This window comes from Mytilus galloprovincialis, chromosome 2 (genome assembly GCF_965363235.1).
Source record: "Mytilus galloprovincialis chromosome 2, xbMytGall1.hap1.1, whole genome shotgun sequence".
NCBI lineage: Eukaryota > Metazoa > Mollusca > Bivalvia > Mytilida > Mytilidae > Mytilus > Mytilus galloprovincialis.
In genome coordinates, this window is record NC_134839.1 from 70,740,797 (window position 1) to 70,762,297 (window position 21,501).

At 31.0% G+C, this 21,501-nt stretch overlaps 1 protein-coding gene across 1 annotated transcript in view; it reads right to left on the bottom strand.

Moving 5' to 3' along the window:
- LOC143064297 (uncharacterized) overlaps window positions 1–21,452 on the bottom strand; it is a 30,683-nt gene extending 9,231 nt beyond the window's left edge. The window contains exons 1-10 of the mRNA XM_076237034.1: window positions 21,435–21,452; window positions 12,586–13,651; window positions 10,904–10,990; window positions 9,433–9,600; window positions 8,513–8,623; window positions 7,012–7,183; window positions 5,610–5,700; window positions 4,651–4,762; window positions 3,975–4,040; window positions 2,460–2,573 (exon numbers count right to left, since the gene is read on the bottom strand). Of these exons, the coding sequence (XP_076093149.1) occupies window positions 2,460–2,573; window positions 3,975–4,040; window positions 4,651–4,762; window positions 5,610–5,700; window positions 7,012–7,183; window positions 8,513–8,623; window positions 9,433–9,600; window positions 10,904–10,990; window positions 12,586–13,618 (1,954 nt within the window). The 5' untranslated portion in view covers window positions 13,619–13,651; window positions 21,435–21,452. The remainder of the gene's footprint in view (window positions 1–2,459; window positions 2,574–3,974; window positions 4,041–4,650; window positions 4,763–5,609; window positions 5,701–7,011; window positions 7,184–8,512; window positions 8,624–9,432; window positions 9,601–10,903; window positions 10,991–12,585; window positions 13,652–21,434) is intronic.
- Window positions 21,453–21,501: the final 49 nt, after the last annotated feature.

The window sequence follows — 21,501 nt, forward strand, 5'->3', positions numbered from 1 at the left end:
TTAGGAAAATCACCATAGCCAATCTTCATTTCTGACAGGTGGAACACCTTAAGTCACTAATAATTTTTTATAATTTTTATTATTGTAGTGATCTTTTTTTTTTTTTTTAATTTCTATGTGTAGGTAGCAGCTTAATATTAATAAACAAGAAAAAATATCAATAATACTTATATACTTTAAATATCTGATTTGTAAGAAAAACATGTGTGTTAAAGTAATCACAACACATTGTGTATTTTTTTTTTTTTTATTTTTATTTTTTTATCCAACATATATAATATTCAACAGTACTGTTTTCAAACACTATATATGAATGTAATATAATACAACCTATCAGAAAATGTATAGAACTTGAAAATAACATTTTGTTGGGATTTTATAATTGTATCTTGTTAAAAAGGACATACAAAAAAAAAGTATAGAGAATTAATAAATAAAAGAATTAAAAGATGATTAAGAAAAATAAAAAAAATTAAAAAAACAAAAAACAAAAAAACAAAAAACAAATATAAAAAAAAAAAAAAAAATTAGTTTGATGTCTGCTAATTTTGTATAGTTGCTAATCCACTAAATTATCCTGTAAAGCCTCTTGGTAAATGCACCAAGCTTGATTAAACTTGTCAAAACATTTATTTTTAATTGATATCTTCTTCTCCAAAATATAATGATGCTTTATTTTTTCAATCAATGCCGTTAAACTTAATTCTCCTTTAAAATATTGTGTATTATAAATATATTGTTTAATCCAGAGAAAAATATTGTTTTGAGGGTCACCTTTGTACATTCGTGATAAATTTCCAAACAAAAAAATATCTTGTGTAAATTGTATACTAATACCATTCTGGAGAAACCACATTTCAGTCTGCTCAATAAATTGTTGTACATAATAACAGTCCCACAGTATATGTTCAATTGATTCCAGTTCAGTGTTACAAAAAGTACAATATGGGTTTTGCACTATCCCAATTTTGTTTAAAAACGTATTTTATAGATTAATTCTATACTGAAGCCATTGTAGCTTAGTATTTTTTTGTAATAGCAAATGGTAATCTTTTTCCAGTTTTGATTTTCTAAAACTAAAATTGCTTGCCATCTTTTTACTCCTGTAGGAACAGTGTTGTTTTTGTTTAGCACCAAATACATATCTTTAGATCCCTTTTTGCTTTTTGAGAATGGTCTTTATTACTGACATTGTGTATAGAAACAGAAGATTTTCAACAGATAATTTCAGGAGTGACAATCCTAAAGAATTATCTTTGGTATTTTACCAAAATATTTCTCAACAACACAACCACAGAAAATAGCAAAGTTTCGCTTGTATAGCTACAGATATTTAGGACACAAAGATATATGTCATATATGACTGATGCATACTTCTTACAAATACACTTGACATATTTTGTTGACCTACAAGGTATTTAGGAAAAAGACTTTTGTCTATATCCTTGTAAATTATTAACAGCATTGCAAATTCTAATATGACGTGCTTCTTTCACTTTATGAATAAACCCATGCTCTAAATACATTTTTTTTTTGCACATGCGTATATTGACTACTGCAGAATAATGAATTTTATCAAATTGGCATACATTTAATATAAATCATTAAATTAAAACACTTGCAAACTCATAAATGATGCACATGTTGTTACTAATTCATTTATTATGACTGTAATGTGTTGCATTCCGAAATTGAGATACCTAGATACGACAACCATTCTTGCTGGATGTTCCAAAACACCTCCCTCTGAAAAATCACAGTGCCAGCCGTTTGCTTCTTTACAAACAAAAAAGGGAGGTTCATGGAAGAGCCTACATAATTGCTTTACACTTATACACATTGGACATAGAAATTACCTTAATTGTCCTTATCCGAATCCAAATAATTGATGCAAGCTAAACTTTATTTTAGTTTTAACATGCATAGGCATTATATTCGTGTTATTTTAGCCCTCACTGTCACTTGGGCAAAAATAATCACGAATAAAATGCCTACCCATGTTAAAACTACCATTAAGTATAGCTTGCTAAGGCTATATGACATATGTCATTTGGACATGTACTTCTGCAAATAAGTAAATATACACAATATACAAATAAGTAAATATACAAAATATAATATAGCGACATGTCAAAGTACAGAATTTGTCTTGTTGGTTGCTGGACATTGCAGCTTTTTATTGTATGTCGTTTTAGTTTTACAACATATCTAATCTATAATATTCTCACTATTGAAAGGGATTATTTACTCAAAAAGATGAGTATAATTACTCCAAAATTTAACAAGGACTTTAAACTATAAAATGCAAAAAAACATTTCAACTTGTGGTAACATAATTAAGGAAACCTGTATGACATGCATGACAAGCTTAAAGAAAGGATAGCATTAGTTTAAATATACTACCAGGCATACAATATTTTTTCTTTGCTGTATTACTTGGACTTATAAAATGAACTTACGATTGTTAAGCATTCCACAGACATGAGTGGATATTAATGAGGCAGATACAGTCGACAAAGTCTTATTTGGTCTCAATTCATGCAGTGAATCTGTCTGAATGTCCACTATTTGGTCTGTAAAAAGAAAGATTATAATAGATTAATAGATGCTTAAAATCCAGCAGTAAATATTTCATGCATATCTAGAACAACATTTGTTTTTATAATTTATAAGGAGATGTGGTATAATTGCTTATGAAACAACTACCCACTTAAGTTCAAATGAAGTAAATGTGAGCAATTTTAGGCAATTTAATGGCCTTCAACAATGAGGAAAACCAAAACTGTGTAGACAGCGATAAAAGGCCCCAATATGAAAAATGTGGAAACATTTTAATTTAGAATAGTAACAGCCTAATTAAGCACTATACAGAAAGGATGAGTCATATTTTAGATCTACTAGTTCATTAGACAACTGTCTGTAGGAAGGTGTATCTTTTTAACATATTTTCAGACTCTGAGCCAGCTAGTTTTTGCTAAAGTCCTATATATAAACTAGAGGCTCTAAAGAGCCTGTGTCGCTCACCTTGGTCTATGTGCATATTAACGAAGGACACAGATGGATTCAGGACAAAATTGTCTTTTGGTGATGGAGATGTGTTTGTAGATTTTACTTCACTTAACATTCTTGCTGCTTACAATTATCTCTATCTATAATGAACTTGACCCAGTTGTTACAGTGGAATATATTTTGTAAAAATTGACTATAAAGGGCAATAACTCCTTAAGGTGTCAATTGACCGTTATGGTCATGTTGACTTATTTTCAGGTCTTACTTTGTAGTACATTATTGCTGTTTACAGTTTATCTCTATCTATAACAACATTCGAGATAATAACCAACAAGAGTGCACTAGCTAAAATGTCTCACCTTCTTTACTAATCATGGATAATATGTTGATAGTTTTAAATATAAAACTATAATAAAAATAATTACAACTGTCACAGAAATTAACATTAACCCAGAAAACAGAAAAACGACCAAAGGTCAGGTGAGATACAAAGGGAAAGAAGAATGTGTCTGAGGACATGAATCACTCATGGATGCAATTTTCTATAAAGTTAAAAAGGTGCATAACTCTAGAGCAGTATGTGACTCACTGCCCAAATTCGACCTGTCTGATAGTTTTTGTTCTTAACACGGTGTAAGATTTCAATAAAATTTGGAAGAGATAAACTGAAGTGAGAGTGAAGAAACGAAAAAATTCACAATTTTAAGTTATAAAGGGGCATAACTCTAGAAGTCTTATAAAATTTGAATGATTAAAACTGATGGTAGAGTGAGGAACCAAAAATTGGATGGAGAGACTAAAAGACTGACAGAAGGAAAGAGGGTCAACAGTAACACTCTTAATGCCCTTGTTGCCTACAGCAGTAGCATAAAAAACCTGTTTTTTAAAATCTTAACAGTACTGTCAGGGCTAAATTCAGATTTTCATAATGCAAATATTTAATGGTTGATGATACTAATGTTTACCTTTTATAAAATATTTCTTGTTGTCAAAGGTCTTTGCACAAGCATTGATTGGTACAGGATCTAAATCTAAAACATAACAAATTTAAAACATTTCTTCTCTGGTAAATTTACTTCTATGAAACTGTTTTATCGGCATTTCCATCTGGATATTATTGCTGATAAAGTCAGTACCAAAAACAAAATTCTGTTATTCTATTAGTACTTACAAAAGCAATTCTGAACTTTACTAGTGGTGCTGAGTGAAAAAAATTGTAAATGGTTCCTGGAATCTTGGGTCTCCGCTAGGCTAGTGATTGCTGCGGTAAGTGTTAAAGTGTGATGTTGACTGTCAAAACACTAAATAGTTTTATCACTAAAATCCAAAAATAAAAGTTCAAACTTTTTTCTTCATACAATATTTCTTGATCATGAGGAACCTACTAATCAAGTTTCTTACATTCCATGAAGGTAACCAAAGTAATCCATGTCTACTGTACGTTTTATCTGCAAAGTTCTAAGCTATAACTGTATATAGCTTTTGACACAGGAAAATGATGAAACTCTAAAAATAATTTTCTTCAATATGAACTAACCAGTTTGACTGTAGACAATGCATCCTTTTTGTCAGGCTAAACTGGTAAGACTAGAGATATTGCAATTTTCCATTATGGAAGATGGTAAAACAAATGGCACTAACCTGAACTTTGTCTACCTTCTATCATATCAAGTAACTGTTGTTTGGTTGGAGGGTGTTGTCCAATATCAGCTAATTCAGGTCGAATTGCTTCTCGACTATCATGTGAAAAATTCTTAAAAAAATAATAATTGCAATTTTCCTTTATGAAACAAGTAGTAGGACAAATGATATTGCATCTTCCTCAAGTCCAATGTGAAATGAGTCGATTGCCTAAAATGTAGAAATATATTATAGTACATGTACAACCAATGTGTACTTGGATTGAGAGTTGTCTCATTGGCACCCATACCACATCTTCTTCTATCTTAAGATCCACATTGTGTAGAATAAACTGTAAACTTTCCAAATTATAAGAAAATTCTGACTGAAGCTTAATTAACAATTATACCTGTGTCTTCTCACTTTCTTTAAATCCATTTATCTATCAGGTAGTATATAAACTAATTAAGGGTCAAAGGTGACTTTAATGAGACATTAATTAACAAGTTCTTACATTTTATAAGCATTTAACATAAAAAAAAAAATGATATTCCACTAGTGGGTGAAATAAAATGTAACTAAGCCTATATTCTGGATTGGAATTGAATAAGTGTGACATTACATGACTTACTCCTGCATCTAGAAAGAGTCTAGTGCATACAACAAAGACATAGTACATGACTAATTTGAAATGAAATCGGCATCACAATAGCTCTCACAAACATGTTTAACCGAGCAACATTCTTAATTCCCCAAAATTAGGTGCCAGTTATTCAGCGTAAATTAGGTGCCAGTAATTCAGTTGCAGTCCTTGAATGTTGTCTGTCATATTTGTTTTTTGTTTATCATGCTATAATTTCGGCCATAGGTTATCTCGTTTAAATGGTTTCACACTCAAAATCATCCTTATAGTGATATATATTTACCAATGCAATGAAACAAAGCGTATGCTTATATAAATGTATGATTTATATACTTACATGACTAAGTCTGTCTTCTGGAATGGCATATTGTATTTCTCCTCTCTTCAATCTTACATCAGACATTTCTTGGAGTAGTTTGTCCATCTCTCTGTCAATTATTCAAATAATTTAAACTCAGATTCTTAGAAGATTCAATCTATTGACAAAATCATTGTGTATAAATGTACAAAGTTTTACTTTAAGTTATTAGGTCTAGAATTATTCCATATTACAAGTATTGAATATGTCTTTGTGTGTGTTTGTGCATTTATAATATTCTGAAATTTCGAACAGTCTACTTTTGAGAAAAGAGATATTTCCTTACACTGTTGATTTATTTATTTTCGTGGGTACTGGGTACCAATTTTTCGTGGATTGAAAAAAACTTGCATATTCAAGGATATTTTATTTTGTGGTTTGGAAAAAGTCTGCATACTTTCCTTTAGAAAATTTGCATTTCGTTGAACATTTAAATTCCTGGTTCCCCTGTACTGAAAATTAGTATCAACAAATATTAATGAATCCATTGTAGGTATTGTATGAAGTTAAAGATTATAATGCCTTTAGCTATTGCAAGACTTACATTATGGTATGATATTCAAATAAACTGTAAATTCAGATATCATTGTGAAGTATTTTATTAATGTGAATAATGCAACAGGATAGGTATTGTAATAATAAGACCTCACAAAGGTTCCTGGTTCGATTCCCGTTTGGGATGAAAATTTCAGGGACTGAATTTTCAGCTCTCCCTTGACACAATTTGCGAGTATGGTCTTGAGGAAACGATGATAGTCCGTCGGAAGGGGACGATAAAAGGCTGACCGTGTTAATTGAGAGCCATATCTCTTGCACATTAAAGACACCCTTGTAGATTTCGAAAAAGAGCAGGCTAATGCCGCTACAAGGCAGCACTCGCACCCTCAAAGTGGAAAGGGATTAATATAAGTTGCAAAACTTGTTTCTCAATCCACTATAAATAAATATGTTTAAACTAAACTAACATTCTGATATCTGACACATTTATCTGTATGCAGATTTTCCTGACATTGTAATTATTAATCTCACATTTTTGTCTATTCTTAAAAAATTGCAATAATATTTACAGTATTTTCTTCAAATTTTAATTTTCATTGTCAGCGCATTGTGATGTAATTGGACGCTAATTAGGATAAATAAGTAAGTAATTGTGAGGGCAGGACATGCCTGTCTTGAACTAGTTATAAAGGGTGATCTACTATGCAAAAAATGGAGGAAAGCAAAAAACTTTCATCTATAATATCAAAACAAGTTTTTTTATGATTGGCTGAAATAACCTTCTTGACCTTTTTTTTTTAAAGTGTTTATATGCAAGCTTAAGTTCAGAATTTAGGAATAACAAAAATGAAATCTTCTTAATTCAATATAATGATGAACTTACGATTTCCTATGGTTTGAATTTTTTCCTGATCGAAGAGACACGTTCATTGGTAAACATTCTGTAGACGTTTGATTTAATCTTTGGATAAAGACTTTTAAAAGATGTATAGCAGCTCGAGATACAGATGAATTTCTCTGAGAAGTGATGAGGACTGTTAAAATAGTATCTATACCTAGAAAATAAATATATTTGGTTTAACCTATTTGTTATTATATATGTATGAGAAGTTAAAAATAGTGTATTCATTCTTGAATAATGTTATGCTATAAATAGAAATCAAAGGAAATACACTTAAAAGAAAACCAAATGTTTTATAGAGCCTTGCAGGCAAATTCTAAAATTTACAAAAATTTGGCATTACACATATTACTTAAAATATTCTGATTGATAAAAATAAAGGGTTCTTAATTATAAACCTAGTTGTGGTACAGGTGTCTAAATATTCACTGACAGATTTTTCTTGAAATTCTTAAAAATACTACTAAGTCAATGTACTTTCAAATTTTAATAGGAAACCTGGGGATCACAGAATTTGTTTTTTCAATAAAATATATTGAAATGAACGAAATTACTATTTTTTTTGTAAGGGTTATATTGGGAAACTTATTTTTTCTTCGATGATAAACATTAACCGATAGATTTTTTTGATAAATTCAATAAAAGAATAGCATTTCATAAATACTTGTGAAATAACAAATTAAAATAGGGTGTCCATAGGCCTTAATCACTGTATTTTTTTTCGAAAAATTAATTAAAAGGCATATTTTTCGATCTAATTCAGTATAATTATCTGCATTCATTTTAAAAGAATTTTTTCTGAAATCTTTATAAACACTTAACACTTTTATTTGTTTTACAGTTTGATCCTTAAATTTTAAGTTTAAGATGTTTCTGTTGTATATATATTGAATAATACTTGGCAAAATATTTTTAAACCAAAAAAGTATTTTTGCAACTTGACCAGAAATTATGCTTAGAAAAATACACCCACTCTTCCTTTATTACAAGGTATGGTTTGATTATCTGAGTACATGAGAACGGCTTTTAAATCAAAGTAATATTACAAAGAAAATTAGTAAAACATCAAATAACAATCAATTCTAATAGGGTTATCAATATCTAAGGGGTGACAAAGCCATATTAAACTTTTACTGTCTGTTGGTCATAAAAACGTTTCTGTCCAAATTTCAAAAAATTCAAAGAAGAATTGGCTTGACCAAGCTTTTGATGTCTAATAGACTGTACCTAAATGTTGCAAACAATGACAGAATATTAGAATGCATTGTCTTGCTTACAAAACATAAAAATCTCAGGCAAGACAAAAAAATAATTTAAAACTTTTTATTTACAATCATAAATGATAAGTAATAAACATGATAAAATAATAACAGTAACTTTAACCCAAGGTTGCGGTTTCAAACATTTGTGGCAATTATTAAAGGAACACTTTAGATAGATATAAGAAACAATATGGTTATCTTATGACTATTTCATAACATACCTTGACTGTGATAAAACTTGGCCCTTGCCTCATCACATCGGATGATTAAGTTGGTGAGACTGTATAAAATATTCTGCAAAGTCAGCTTATTAGTCTGGTCCATTGTCTTTCCTAAAGTAATGAAGCAAAATAAATACTTAAAGAGTAAAAATATACATTATTGGGTAAAGCGTATTTGAAAGAACACTTACAACTTGAAATATGTATATAACCTTTGGAAATGTCTTCAACTTGAAATATGTATATAACCTTTGGAAATGTCTTCATTCTTTTTATATATTAAGTATTCTTTGGTTTAAAATATTCAACTTTGTTTAATATTGATGCCAAATATATACATGATATACATGTGTTGATAATAAGTCTTGATACGTAACAAGGCATTGTTGTGAACGGCCAAAAAATGATTGTTTTAATTCATTTTACTAATTATTGCACAAGATGGCATAGTTACCCATATATTGGCAGACTTGATTATTGAAACTTGAGAAAATATGATAATTGGTAGGACTTTGTTTTTATACTCAGTTGTGGAAGTTTATAATGTGCTAGTTGGTTTACATGTCTCTGTTGCCAACTTGTCTGTAGAAATGTGATTTACATTTTAGTTGTTGTGTATTGGTTTCTAAACTTTGTAGTTGAGAGTTGACGAAAATGCCAATTGATATGTCTTAGTTGGCAGACTTGGTTATAAAAAGTTGAAGAATGTATCAGTAATGTGTCTTGGTTGCCAAAGTAGAAGTATTGGTGAAAATAAATGGGTTTACAGTATTCTGTGTCATTTGGTCTCCTGTAAATAGTGATCTCATTGGCAATCATAGCACATCTTCTATTTCATATCCAAATACATATTTACCAATATAGAAATACTTTAATAGTAAATTTCACCTGTTACAATATAAACATGATAAATAACTTGCCAAGTAATACTGGAATGATATTAGTTTCTAGCCATTTCCTCCTCTTTCTTTCACCATATGACAGATTTGTGATCAATTTGAGAACCTCTGTATTGATGTCCTGATCTGGGCTTATTTCTATAAACTTCTGTAATGTCTCAAAACCATCAAGTTTCAATATAACATCACCTGTAACCAAAATAACAATTACATTCATACCACCTATCAGTAAGCAATAATTCTATTTATATAAACATTAAAGTGATACTACATGTATGTTGCAAATGAATGCTTGCACTGGCATGGTATTGAAAAAGGTACCTTCTCAAGGTTCTCAAAATCAATAGTCATTTAACATGTTTAAACTTTTCATCTCAGAAAACTGTGTTACTTTTCTGTATGCACAAACAGGCAGTCAGCATAATGCTTATACTAGTCAATTTATTATACTTGAAGATGTAAGTATTTTGACTTGATATATACAAGTAAAATTGTCAGATTTAATTTTCTCTTTGTTTGAATAATCTCCATATAAGCGTCTCCCAAATTTTTATGTCACATATACAAGTATATATACTTTTTAAAACCCGTCTCCTCTAATTCTTTTATTGTTTTAATACAATTTTTATCAGATTTTTGTGAAGTCCAATGGTAACTCTCTTTTGGCGTGGTTTCGGCACTTATATATATATGTCATGTGCCATTGTGAAATTGTTCTTTCATCATTTTTGTACTGTTTCTTCCATTTTTGCTTATGTGCTTTGTCTATGCCATTTGTTTTGTTTTTTGTTGGTATATAAATTGTACTGAATTGTTTTTATCTGTTTATAGTGATCAAAATTTTCACACAATGTTGCCTGTTGTTCCCCAATTTTTTACCTTTTTAGCTTATTTGTTTGTTTTGTTCACACATTGTTGTGAATATTATCATGATAATGGAATTTTAATACAAGTGAGAGGTTAAGCTAATTATAAAACCTGGTTTAGTGAAATCACCATATTCTACCTAAGGCAATGCCTGTACCAAGTGAGGAATATGACAGTTGTTTTCATTTCTTCGATGTGTTTGAGCTTTTGATATCGCATTTGACAATTTAAAAGACTTCTTTTTGAATTTTCCTTGAAATTCAGTATTTTTGTCGCTTTACTTATTTTGATCTTTTAAGTGGCCCATGATTTAAAAATTGATAGTAAACTAAAAGCTTCAAAATTACGAGTTTACTGGGTTTTACAACCTTATGACAATAGGGCTTTATATGACAAACACTGTCAAATTAGCTTTAAAAATAGGTAACCATGCCAGACAATGTGAAGAGAATATAAGTTTGGCAAACCTGTCATCCAAGAAAAAATAAAGTGTGTTTACCCAACTTAATGATTTATGTCATTGTATTATCATGATTATAGAACCTTTATATCAGAATTGACTGGTCCTTCTGTTTATGTGCAATTCTTATAGTATTTGATTTCAAAGTTCTTTTAGTTTTTTTACCTGCTGGTATGCTTTTCTGTGTCAGATTACATAAAATGGCTCCAGACAATTTTACCATCAATGAGTCCCTGGGCTGTGCCTGTACACCTACATAAAACATTTCATTCAATAAATCATTATCTAATATGTCTATAAACATTAGGATTACAAGTTGTAAATTCATAAGCATGTATCCAGTATATTATTAGTTAACATACATGTATATATACAATGTAGTGACTTTTGTTCGATTGAATCAAATAATCATCAGGGCAAAAGCCTAGCCCAAATGCAAGTTATTTCACTCATGTATATCTGTCATGACTGCTGAGCATGATGAGACAATTTGTTATCCAAATAAAATATGTTTACTCCACTTAGAGTATCTTATGTGCATTATATTACAATTGATGATCAAATTCTGTTTTTTTCATTTTTTCAAAATCAGAATAACAGAAAACAAGAGTGCACACGCTGAAATGTTTCACCTTCTTTACTAATCATTGATATTATGTTGATAGTCCAAAATATAAATATTTATTACAACTGTCACCTAAACTCAACATTAACCAAGAAAACTGAAAGTTCATCAATGAACCCTAACAATGAGGTCAAGGTCAAATGAACCATGCCCAACAGACATGTACAGCTAACAATTCGTCCATACAATGATACAAGAAATATAGTTGACTTATTGCTTATAAATTAAGAAAAAGAGACCAAAACACAAATACTTAACTCTGAGCAATGAACCATGAAAATGAGGTCACGGTAAAATAAATTCTGCACGCCTGACATTAAGATCATAAAATACTTCCATACACCAAATATAGTTGACCTATTGCATGTAGTATTAGAAAAGTAGACCAAAACTCAAAAACTTAACTTTGACCACTGAACCATGAAAATGAGGTCAAGGTCAAATAACACCTGTCAGTTAGGCTAGACATGTACACCTTTCAATCATTTCATACACCAAAAATAGTACACCTATTGCATATAGTAAAAGAAAAACAGACCAAAATACAAAAACTTAACTATAACAACTGAACCATGAATATGAAGTCAACGTCGGATGACACCTGCCAGTTGGACATGTACAAAATGTACACCTTACAGTCCTTCCATACAACGAATATACTAGACCTATTGCTTATAGTATCCGAGATACACAAATGTATGGACTTGACCACCAAAACTTAACCTTGTTCACTAATCCATGAAATGACGTCGAGGTCAAGTGAAAACTGTCTGACGGGCATGAGGACCTTGCAAGGTACGCACAAACCAAATATAGTTATCCTATTACTTATAATAACAGAGAATTTAACATTACAAAAAAATCTTAACTTTTTTTCAAGTAGTCACTGAACCATGAAAATGAGGTCAAGGACATTGGACATTTGACTGACGGAAAGTTCGTAACATGAGGCATCTATATACAAAGTATGAAGCATCCAGGTCTTTCACCTTCTGAAATATAAAGCTAAATAGCCTTTTAAGAAGTGAGCTAACACTGCCGCCGCCGCAGCCTTCTGCAACAAAAGTTGCAGGCTCAACTAAAAATGAAACAAGATATATTTTTTCCTTGGATTAATTATACCACATTATATATGCTTTGTGCTATATATTTACTGTTTACTTTGTGCGTTTGTGCATGGCGCTATAAAACATTTTTTTTTTTATAAAATCATGCAACATACCTTGAATTGAACAGAGCTTTATCTGTGGAGGTAGATTTAAATTGTTAGGTGTACCATACACATTCATGACATTGTCTACTGCTACATTAACAACAAATCCATAGTCAAGGGCCCATACCCTTACTTCCTGTGGTTTTCTTGACAACACCTCGGCCCTGAAAAGGAATACTTCACCATCTCTTTCCTTTGCAACAACTATCAAATCACCTTTCACACAAGACATTTGATGAAGTCTGCCTGAAGAATATTCCAGAAGCAGTAGATTTTGAATTTTCCTCATGTTTTCAATTGTTTCAATTCCAATATGAGCCCAAAAATATGGCCCACTTATAACTTCTGTCACTATGACATCCTTCCAAGCATTTTCAGATTCATCTTCTTTCTGTTGATTAGGTTTACTTTTTGTATCTAACGGCCATGCTAATTTGTTTGAAACAAGATGAGCTGTCAAATCAATTTCATTGTCAGGATCATTTGTGTCGTACAAAGTACAGACATGCACCTCAGTTGGAAAGTTACTAACAGTTCTAAGCATGCCACGTGTAGCCTTTGTAATATCTTCCTTTACTCTAACTGATATTGTACAGGGCGAAACATGTCCAACTAAATGTTTATTTTCACAAAGGCTTTTCAATGTTGAGGTAAACTGTGATGAGAATGTGTAAAATGAAGACGTTGAATCAAAGAGTAACATAAGTCTACGAAATACCACCTCAGAAATAAGGGGCTGCACCGGACAAATAGCAAGTTTTGATAAATTCCATAAAATATTTAACGACACTTCAAGAAAAGTGGAATTCTCTTCAGATTCGAAACCAAAATCAAATTCCATTAAAACCTGTTCTAAAATCCCATTGGTTAAGAAAAGAGTTCTGACATCACCAGTTGGATCTATTGTTATTAACTGATGGATGACTGATAACGCTGCTAGTCTGGTCATGGATGAACCTTCTATGTCCAGCCGTGTAAGGCTTAACAGGTAACTCAAACTTTTCTCCGTAATTTTCTGTGGATGTTCACCAAGGATGGACATTTTTTATACTACAGAGGTTAACCAGCTGTCTACCTGTAGAATATTTAGAAATGAAACTCATTATTGATGCATACAATGAAGTTTCAATATTTTACTAAAAGTATATGGCAAAAACAAAAATACTGTTAATTTATTGTGATCATTGTCATTTACTTGTTACCTATTCTTACATCATGTACATCCGACTTGGACATTTTTTTTAACTTCCTTTAAAGTTTTACTGTGCATGTTGCTGTGGTCATGGTGATGTTTGCCATGAAACAACCCTGCGCAAGAGACCAACATATTTTTCTATTCACATGCAGTTAAACATGCTAAGGATATTTGTTGCTCAGTTTCAAAATAAATAACTTTCCATAAAACTAATATATATTGATAGAGGATTAATTGAGGAATCAAAAAAGCAAAAAAAATATAGGGGTCAGTGTGATTGTTTTCGAGATATAAGCCATTGAAATTTTGGCCAGAAAATGTTCTCTCTTGATTTTTCATAGCTTTAAAATCATTGACCAGTTATATATATAATTAAAGTTCTCAAAAACTATTAAAAAATAAATAAGATTTTATAAGACTTTTACAAATGGCTTATAATTATACATGTTAAAGATTTATAAAAAGAAAAATGGGGGTTCATGGGCAAATTTTTTTAAGGCATTCAAATAGATAAACAGATAAAACCAGTGGATTTCGAAAATCTGACAAATATTCAAAAACATAACAGCTTAGCAAACATCCTTAAATAGGTTTAAAATGCCTCACAGTGGACAAAAAGAAATAAATACAAGATGGCATACAAACGAATCAGACAAATTGAGTATATAATCTTAACAATTTTTATAACAGAGAATTTCAAGGCCGAATGTCCAAATCAACTGAGACAAATCGGCAAGCGGAGCGAGGGGGGTTTGGGTGCTTGAAGCGGGAAAAGCTTATTTTGAGCATTACTATGGGAGAGGTCAATGTATTTATAATAAAAAAAAAACAAAAAAAAATATAACAGAAATGCAGGTTTCTTTTATTTAAGCTAGCCTAGTACATGTAAGTAATCAAAGTGATGAAAGATTAGAAGAGTAGTTTGAATTATTTCATATTAAGGTATGGTGGGGGGACATGAACATTAATAAACACTATTGCTGAAAATTGCATTAACAGCAGGTCTTTAGAAGGAAACATGCTTTTCAAGTATGAGGATAAAATGAGCTCAAATTAAATAATATGCATCTATTAATTTGCACAATTTTATTTAAACTGCAGTTTATATCTTATTGAAATAATGTTGCCTGTTCTGAACATGTTTCAAAAAAACAAAAAATTGCAAATCAAAAATTCTTCTAGTAAATGTTACCAACTATCCTTGTAATACATAAAATCTAGACCAACAGCTAAAAACTTAAAAGTGTCAACAAAAATAATTTAAAAATGTGGTTTTGGGGCATTTTGTAAGTTGAAACAGAGGTTATATGACATTGAAGTTGTAGAGTGCCTTTTTGAAAAATATATATTCACTTCTAATAAAAATTCGTAAGGGTTCCACGGTTCCTCTTGATACTATCTTATGATCATAAACAAGCTTCTGTCCAAGTTTGGTACAAATCAAGAATAGTTTATGAAAGTTATTAAAATTTTAAAAACTTTAACCACAGAGTGAATAGAATGTTTCCTCGCAGAAAAACTAAGTCCATTTATAAGTAAAATACGGAAAAGTGAAAATTTATTTTTTGCTAAATTTTCTTCTTGATACTATCTTATGATCATAAACAAGCTTCTGTCCAAGTTTGGTACAAATCAAGAGTTTATGAAAGTTATTAAAAATTTTAAAAACTTTAACCACAGAGTGAATGTAATGTTTCCTCTCAGAAAAACTAAGTCCATTTATAAGTAAAATACTGAAAAAAATTGAATTTTATTTTTACAAAATTTACTTCTGGATACTTTCTTATGATCATAAACAAGCTTCTGTCCAAGTTTGGTAGAAATTCAGTATAGTTTAAGAAAGTTATTAAAATTTCAAAAACTTTAACCACAGAGTGAATATTTGTGGACGCCACTGCCGACAACGACGATGCCGACGACGGAATGTAGGATGGCTTAGTCTCGCTTTTTCGACTAAAGTCAAAGGCTTGACAAAAATTCAAATGACTAAAATAAACATAATGTTTGATGGGAAATAAACTAATAAACAATGGTTTGTTATAATTAAAAGTTTAAGAATTTTAAAACTGTTTCAAGCCAATTCCTAACAAGAAGTAATTGTAACAGGATGCTGTTACGAAGTCTCCCAAACAAAGCTCCCATAACTCGCCATTTATATGGTCCCATGTTCATTTGATTTGTTTAATTGTCCAATACAAGAATATATATGGCTTACGGGTGGGGATGTTGACCGTTTACAAGTTTTCAAACAAGACAGGGTTGGGTGACTCCCTCGGGACTTCCCTTTTATTTCATTTCATTTGTTTTATTGTCCCCTACAAGAATATATATAGTTTAGGGGTGGGAATCTGGACCGTTTACAAGATAAGAGCACATTCTCAAATTGAACGGGGTGGGACTACCCCCAGGAACTTCCCTTTAATTTTATTTGATTAGCTTTATTGTCCCATACAAGAATATATATGGTTTAGGGGTGGGGATGTTGACCGATTACAAGTTTTGAAACAGGAGAGGGTGGGGTTACCCCCTAGGTACTTCCCTTTAATTTCATTTCATTTGTTTTATTGTCCCCTACAAGAATATATAAACTTTGTTTGGGAGACTTAATAAAAAAAAGTGAACTTATCTAAATTGTTGATGAATTACAGATGATTATTGGAAATTTATCAAGTAAATTATAGGCCTTTAAATACTTGAACACCTTTTATATATTAATATTTGTATTCATATTTCATTTTTTTTAAAAGATCTTATTAATCCATTAATCATTTATCTTTCAGATATAATTTACAGAATCACTTAATATGTAATGTAGATCAAAATTAATTGGCAATAAATAAATCTATCATCCTTATATATATATCAAACATCTAATATCAATGAATATATATGTATACATTTGTGAATTCAATTATGAGGTCAAATAATTGTATATTATTTATTATTAAGATCTATGTATATTGCAGGGTCTGTATAATTATGTAAGACCATACCTGTCAACTGACCCGGATTCTGCGGGTGTGACCCGAGATTTTCACAATTCTGAGGGATCACCCGGATCACCCGCCGGGTCATTGAAATAACCCGGGAATTCCGAAAATGACCCGATTTCACCAGTATTTCTTAGCCTTGAGATTGATTTTCATAAGTAATATTCCTTTGAAATACCGGCAAATTCGTAATTCTTCCATGAACAGGCAGTTCATCTAGCTATGTAAACTGTCAAATTAAGTGACCCATTAAGTGCATGGCTTCACTTGACAGCTTTGGTGTCAAACACACTGTTAATTAACACCTGTTACCTTAGCTTTAGGTCGTAAATAAATTGTCCTGTTGTTTTACAAAGATATTTCAACTAAGAGTTACTTCCCCTTATTTGTCACCATTCAAAATTATTCCTTATATTTACGTTTTATGGGTGAAAAAGATTAAATCATAATAATATAAAATTCAAATACATATTGAAAAATAACTTTTCATTATTTTTATACCTTTATACAATTTAAAAAAAAAAGTTGAAAATTATTTTTTTACATTTATACTTCCTTTAACTGTATTACTATATTTTATCATAGTCTAATTTCCTTGTTACTTGAGAGATTTTACCGACCGTGCAAGGGCTGTATAGCCAGTCAAGGTCGTTAAAAACTTCCATTTGTTGTCTTGAGAGATGAATGTTCATACATGTAATACCTCTTCTTACATTTGAAAAATAAATTATAGATGATGACAAAAAGTAAAGGACATAAGACTGTGATACACAAGCTTATAAAAATCTTTAAAAGTGTAATGAAATAATAATAAATAAGATTTAAAATGACTTAACCAAGTGAACATGCATTGATGTTTTGGTATCTTTGATATACATTATAAGAAAATGTAACATAAATACTGAAATTCAGCTCGAAAAAGTTCGTACGCGTTATGACCTGAGATTTGATTCTTCAATGCAGGTCATGACCTGCATTTTCATCGTCATAGGTTGACAGGTATGTAAGACTGAGGTTGATAAGTAATGTGGTCAATTTGATTGACAGTTTACGAGGTGGGGCATTGTAATTAAAGGTCTACCTTGTCTTTGATTGTTTAGTGATAATGACAGTAGTCAATCATACTAGTATTGTATCAATACCCAATAACCTAATCAAAATGTTTTAAAAAAAAGCCTGCATATCAACACACCTAACTAACATACATTCTTGAATGAGCTGCTCCAATAATACCTTTTTCAGTTTATATATGTATTTATGTACACATACATGAGAACCATAGGGACCTATATTCCAGTGTGAATACATTTAGTAACAGTAGCTAACCTGTCCTGTTGTTAGGGAGGCCAGTGCCTTAGTAAAGATTTAGAACAAGTTCTAATCTTTCCAACAAAACATGTTTCAATATTAAAGTTAATTTTTTTTTGGTCAACCAAAACTTTCCGATTCTCCTGTGACCTGTACTATTGAAAAGCTTCAACACACGTTCTTTGTCAACTGCATGGGAATGACACTTCTAAAGTTTGGTAAAGTGTGGTCAGTTGACCAATCTCAACTCCAAGTTTAACATTATGTACCTATTATGAAAAGTAACAGTACATGTACATAGTCCCATCTATTGTCAGCTATAAAGAAACCTGTTATTTCACTTATGATTTAGCAGGACTACTAGTTTTACAGTATCAGACATTTCAAGCAGGGTCGTTTTAGTACTGCGGTATTCAGTCCAACTCAGTTTACTGCTGTTCTATTGAACTGAGTGCATGCCTATCCAAATCAGTTGTGTTGCTATAAAAAAAAAATCATTTCTAGTTTATCTTTTCCTTTGATCATGATCATCTGGTTTACTATTTCTGAATCTGTAATTTGCATTGTATAAAAGTAACATCCCAGGGTCAGATTAATAAATTTACAAAATTGTATCTTAAAAGATAATCAAAGGGCAGATTGCTCTGAGGAATACTATTGTCATTGTTTTCATTGACACATGTATTTATTATTTCAAAAATAATTCAACTGCACGTGTAAAAGAGGGACGAAAGATACCAGAAACTCATAAATGGAAAATAAACTGACAACGCCATGGCTAAAAATGAAAAAGACAAACAGACAAACAATAATACACATGACACAACATCGCAGTACTTATCACCTATTTTCCTATGTGAATTCTAGGTTGAACCCCATTCCTAACTCTTTTAATATTTAATTTCCTTTGGGTCAGTGGGCATTCCTCTGTTTAAATTGCGATTGGTTTTAATATAATACAACGTCTATCGACAGAAAGATTTTTTTTCTTGACGTATTGTCGTTGACAGATACTTACAGAAGCTAGGGAGACTAGTTGAGGGAGACAACACGAAGCAATAATATGGAAGACTCCATTTTGGCTGAAGGTGTGTTCTTATAACATCTTTACGTTGTGGACTACATTTCTTTTAATTTCAATGATGCATAAGATTTAAAATTATGCAACAACAATAACCCTCAATAGCAGACAGACATGGAAAGGATCTCGTGAGTTGGGAATCTAGAGCAACCATTCAATCTGATACCCCTTCAAGTCAAGAAAACTATATGCATGCGCATAATTACCTAAACAAACTACACTTGTGATTTGTAGCAAGGACATATATAAAATGTTAATTAAACGACCTCCATTTCTTTATGGAAGTACAATATCAAATATCAGTTTCATAACGGTGAGGGCATGGGCCTGAGTCAATGGTATAAGTCTACAGATTGCTTAAAAGCAATCCCATCCCAAAAATAAAAGAAGAAATCAATATTAGTCATTATCATTATTTTTTTTTAATGTAAAAGAAAACTAAAGAAACAAATATTAATGGAATAAGATGAAATACATACATGTTTGATAAATCATCTCTTAAAATTTTACAAGTCTGATAAACATGATAAAAACTTTATCATCATGATCATAATCAGGCGCGGATCCAGAGGGGGGTTCCGGGGGTTGGAACCCCCCCTTTTTTTTGGACGATCAATGCATTTGAATGGGGACATATAGTTGGAACCCCCCCTTTGTCCTGGGTTAGGAACCCCCCCTTTTTAAAATGGCTGGATCCGCCCCTGATAATCATGGCTAAAAGTAAAACTTGTAAACATGGTTAAAATCATAAAGTTATTTTTCAAAGTTATAAAAATGAAAATAAATGAAAATATATACAACACCTTTTCTATAGCATAAAATTATAAACATGATAAATGGGGAATGTGTTCATGGGACCCAGAAGATGCCCCTGCTTGCATATCATTATAAAGGGACATTACTGAACATGCTGAAGAACAGAAAAAGTGACTCTACCAAAATTTGAACTTAATCATGTTAATCTGAGTTTTGTGGTAATGAGACATGTAAGAATTGCGCAAAAGTTTCATAAAATTTGGTTTATGCAAACTTAATTTAGACATGTAAGAGAACAGATACAAAACATTCAGCAATTTTTCCATTCATAAAGGGGCATAACTCTAAAAATTTTAGTGACAACCTTGATCTGTATTTTGTGGTAAGAAGCATAGTGTAAAATTTTCATAACATTTGGTTGAGGGAAACACAAAATTCAGCAATTTTTCCATTTGTCATGTTTGTGAAGGAGCATTACTCTAGAATGGTTAAATTGAGGCCCCCCCAAATTCAAACTTGATCTTTATTTTGTTGTTTTATTAGCATTGTGTATACATATATACTTAGTAAAGTTGAAGATGAGCTTCATTTCTTATTAGAATGCCCTCTTTATGATATTCAAAGGGACGATTTTTTTAAAGACATTTCTAACAATTGTTGTAATTTTACAAATTTAAATCAATCTTCTAAATTTGTATGGCTCTTGACCCAAGAAAATGTTACTCTTATGGAAAAACTGGGCTGTTATATTTGTGACTGTTTTGAATTAAGGAGATCAGGTATGAACACTGACACTAAGTCAAGTAAATAATTTGAGAATTAATACATATACATGTATAATGTAATTTTATTATTCTTTTATTCACAATATATACAATGTGTGTGGTTTTTAGCTTGATTCTGACCAACGCTTATATTCCAAATATATATGTATATGCCTCTATTGTTGTTGTTACCAATTATGTAAATCAATTGTATCTGATTTTATGCCCTTTATGGGCCCTGTAATTTGGGAAATAAAAATATTCTATTCTATTCTATTCTATATATGTAAGTTTGATTGCATTTGGTTGAGGCAAACTTAAGTCAGAGAACGGAAATGAAAAATACATAGTCTGAAAATAACACCAAACAGTGTTAGAGTTAGGTTTTCTGCTGATAAATTTTTGTCTGTCCCTCAACAGGATTTTAACTTACACCTTTAATACACTACAGCACCAATTGCTTAGCCTCATGTCCAGCGCTCTAGACCACTCGACCAAATCCGCTGTATAAAAATATAACTTCAATAGTCGTAGTGTTATCTTTTCACAGAAGGCGAATCTAGAGATAGACATAAGACACGTGTAATTTATATATATATATATGACATGTAAACTGTACCATGACATAGTCAGCAGATAATTTCCACTGGAACTGTAGTTTTTGATAGCTAATGCAGGAAGAGTTCACCAAACAAACAAGCATATTTGTACAAACAAAATTAAAAAATCAAATGATTTAGTGTTGCATAATTATTCTGCATTACTTTCTTGATCTTCTTTCTTCTTCAAGTTCTTGGTTAAAGAAAAATAAGAAATCTCCCGCAAAATGTA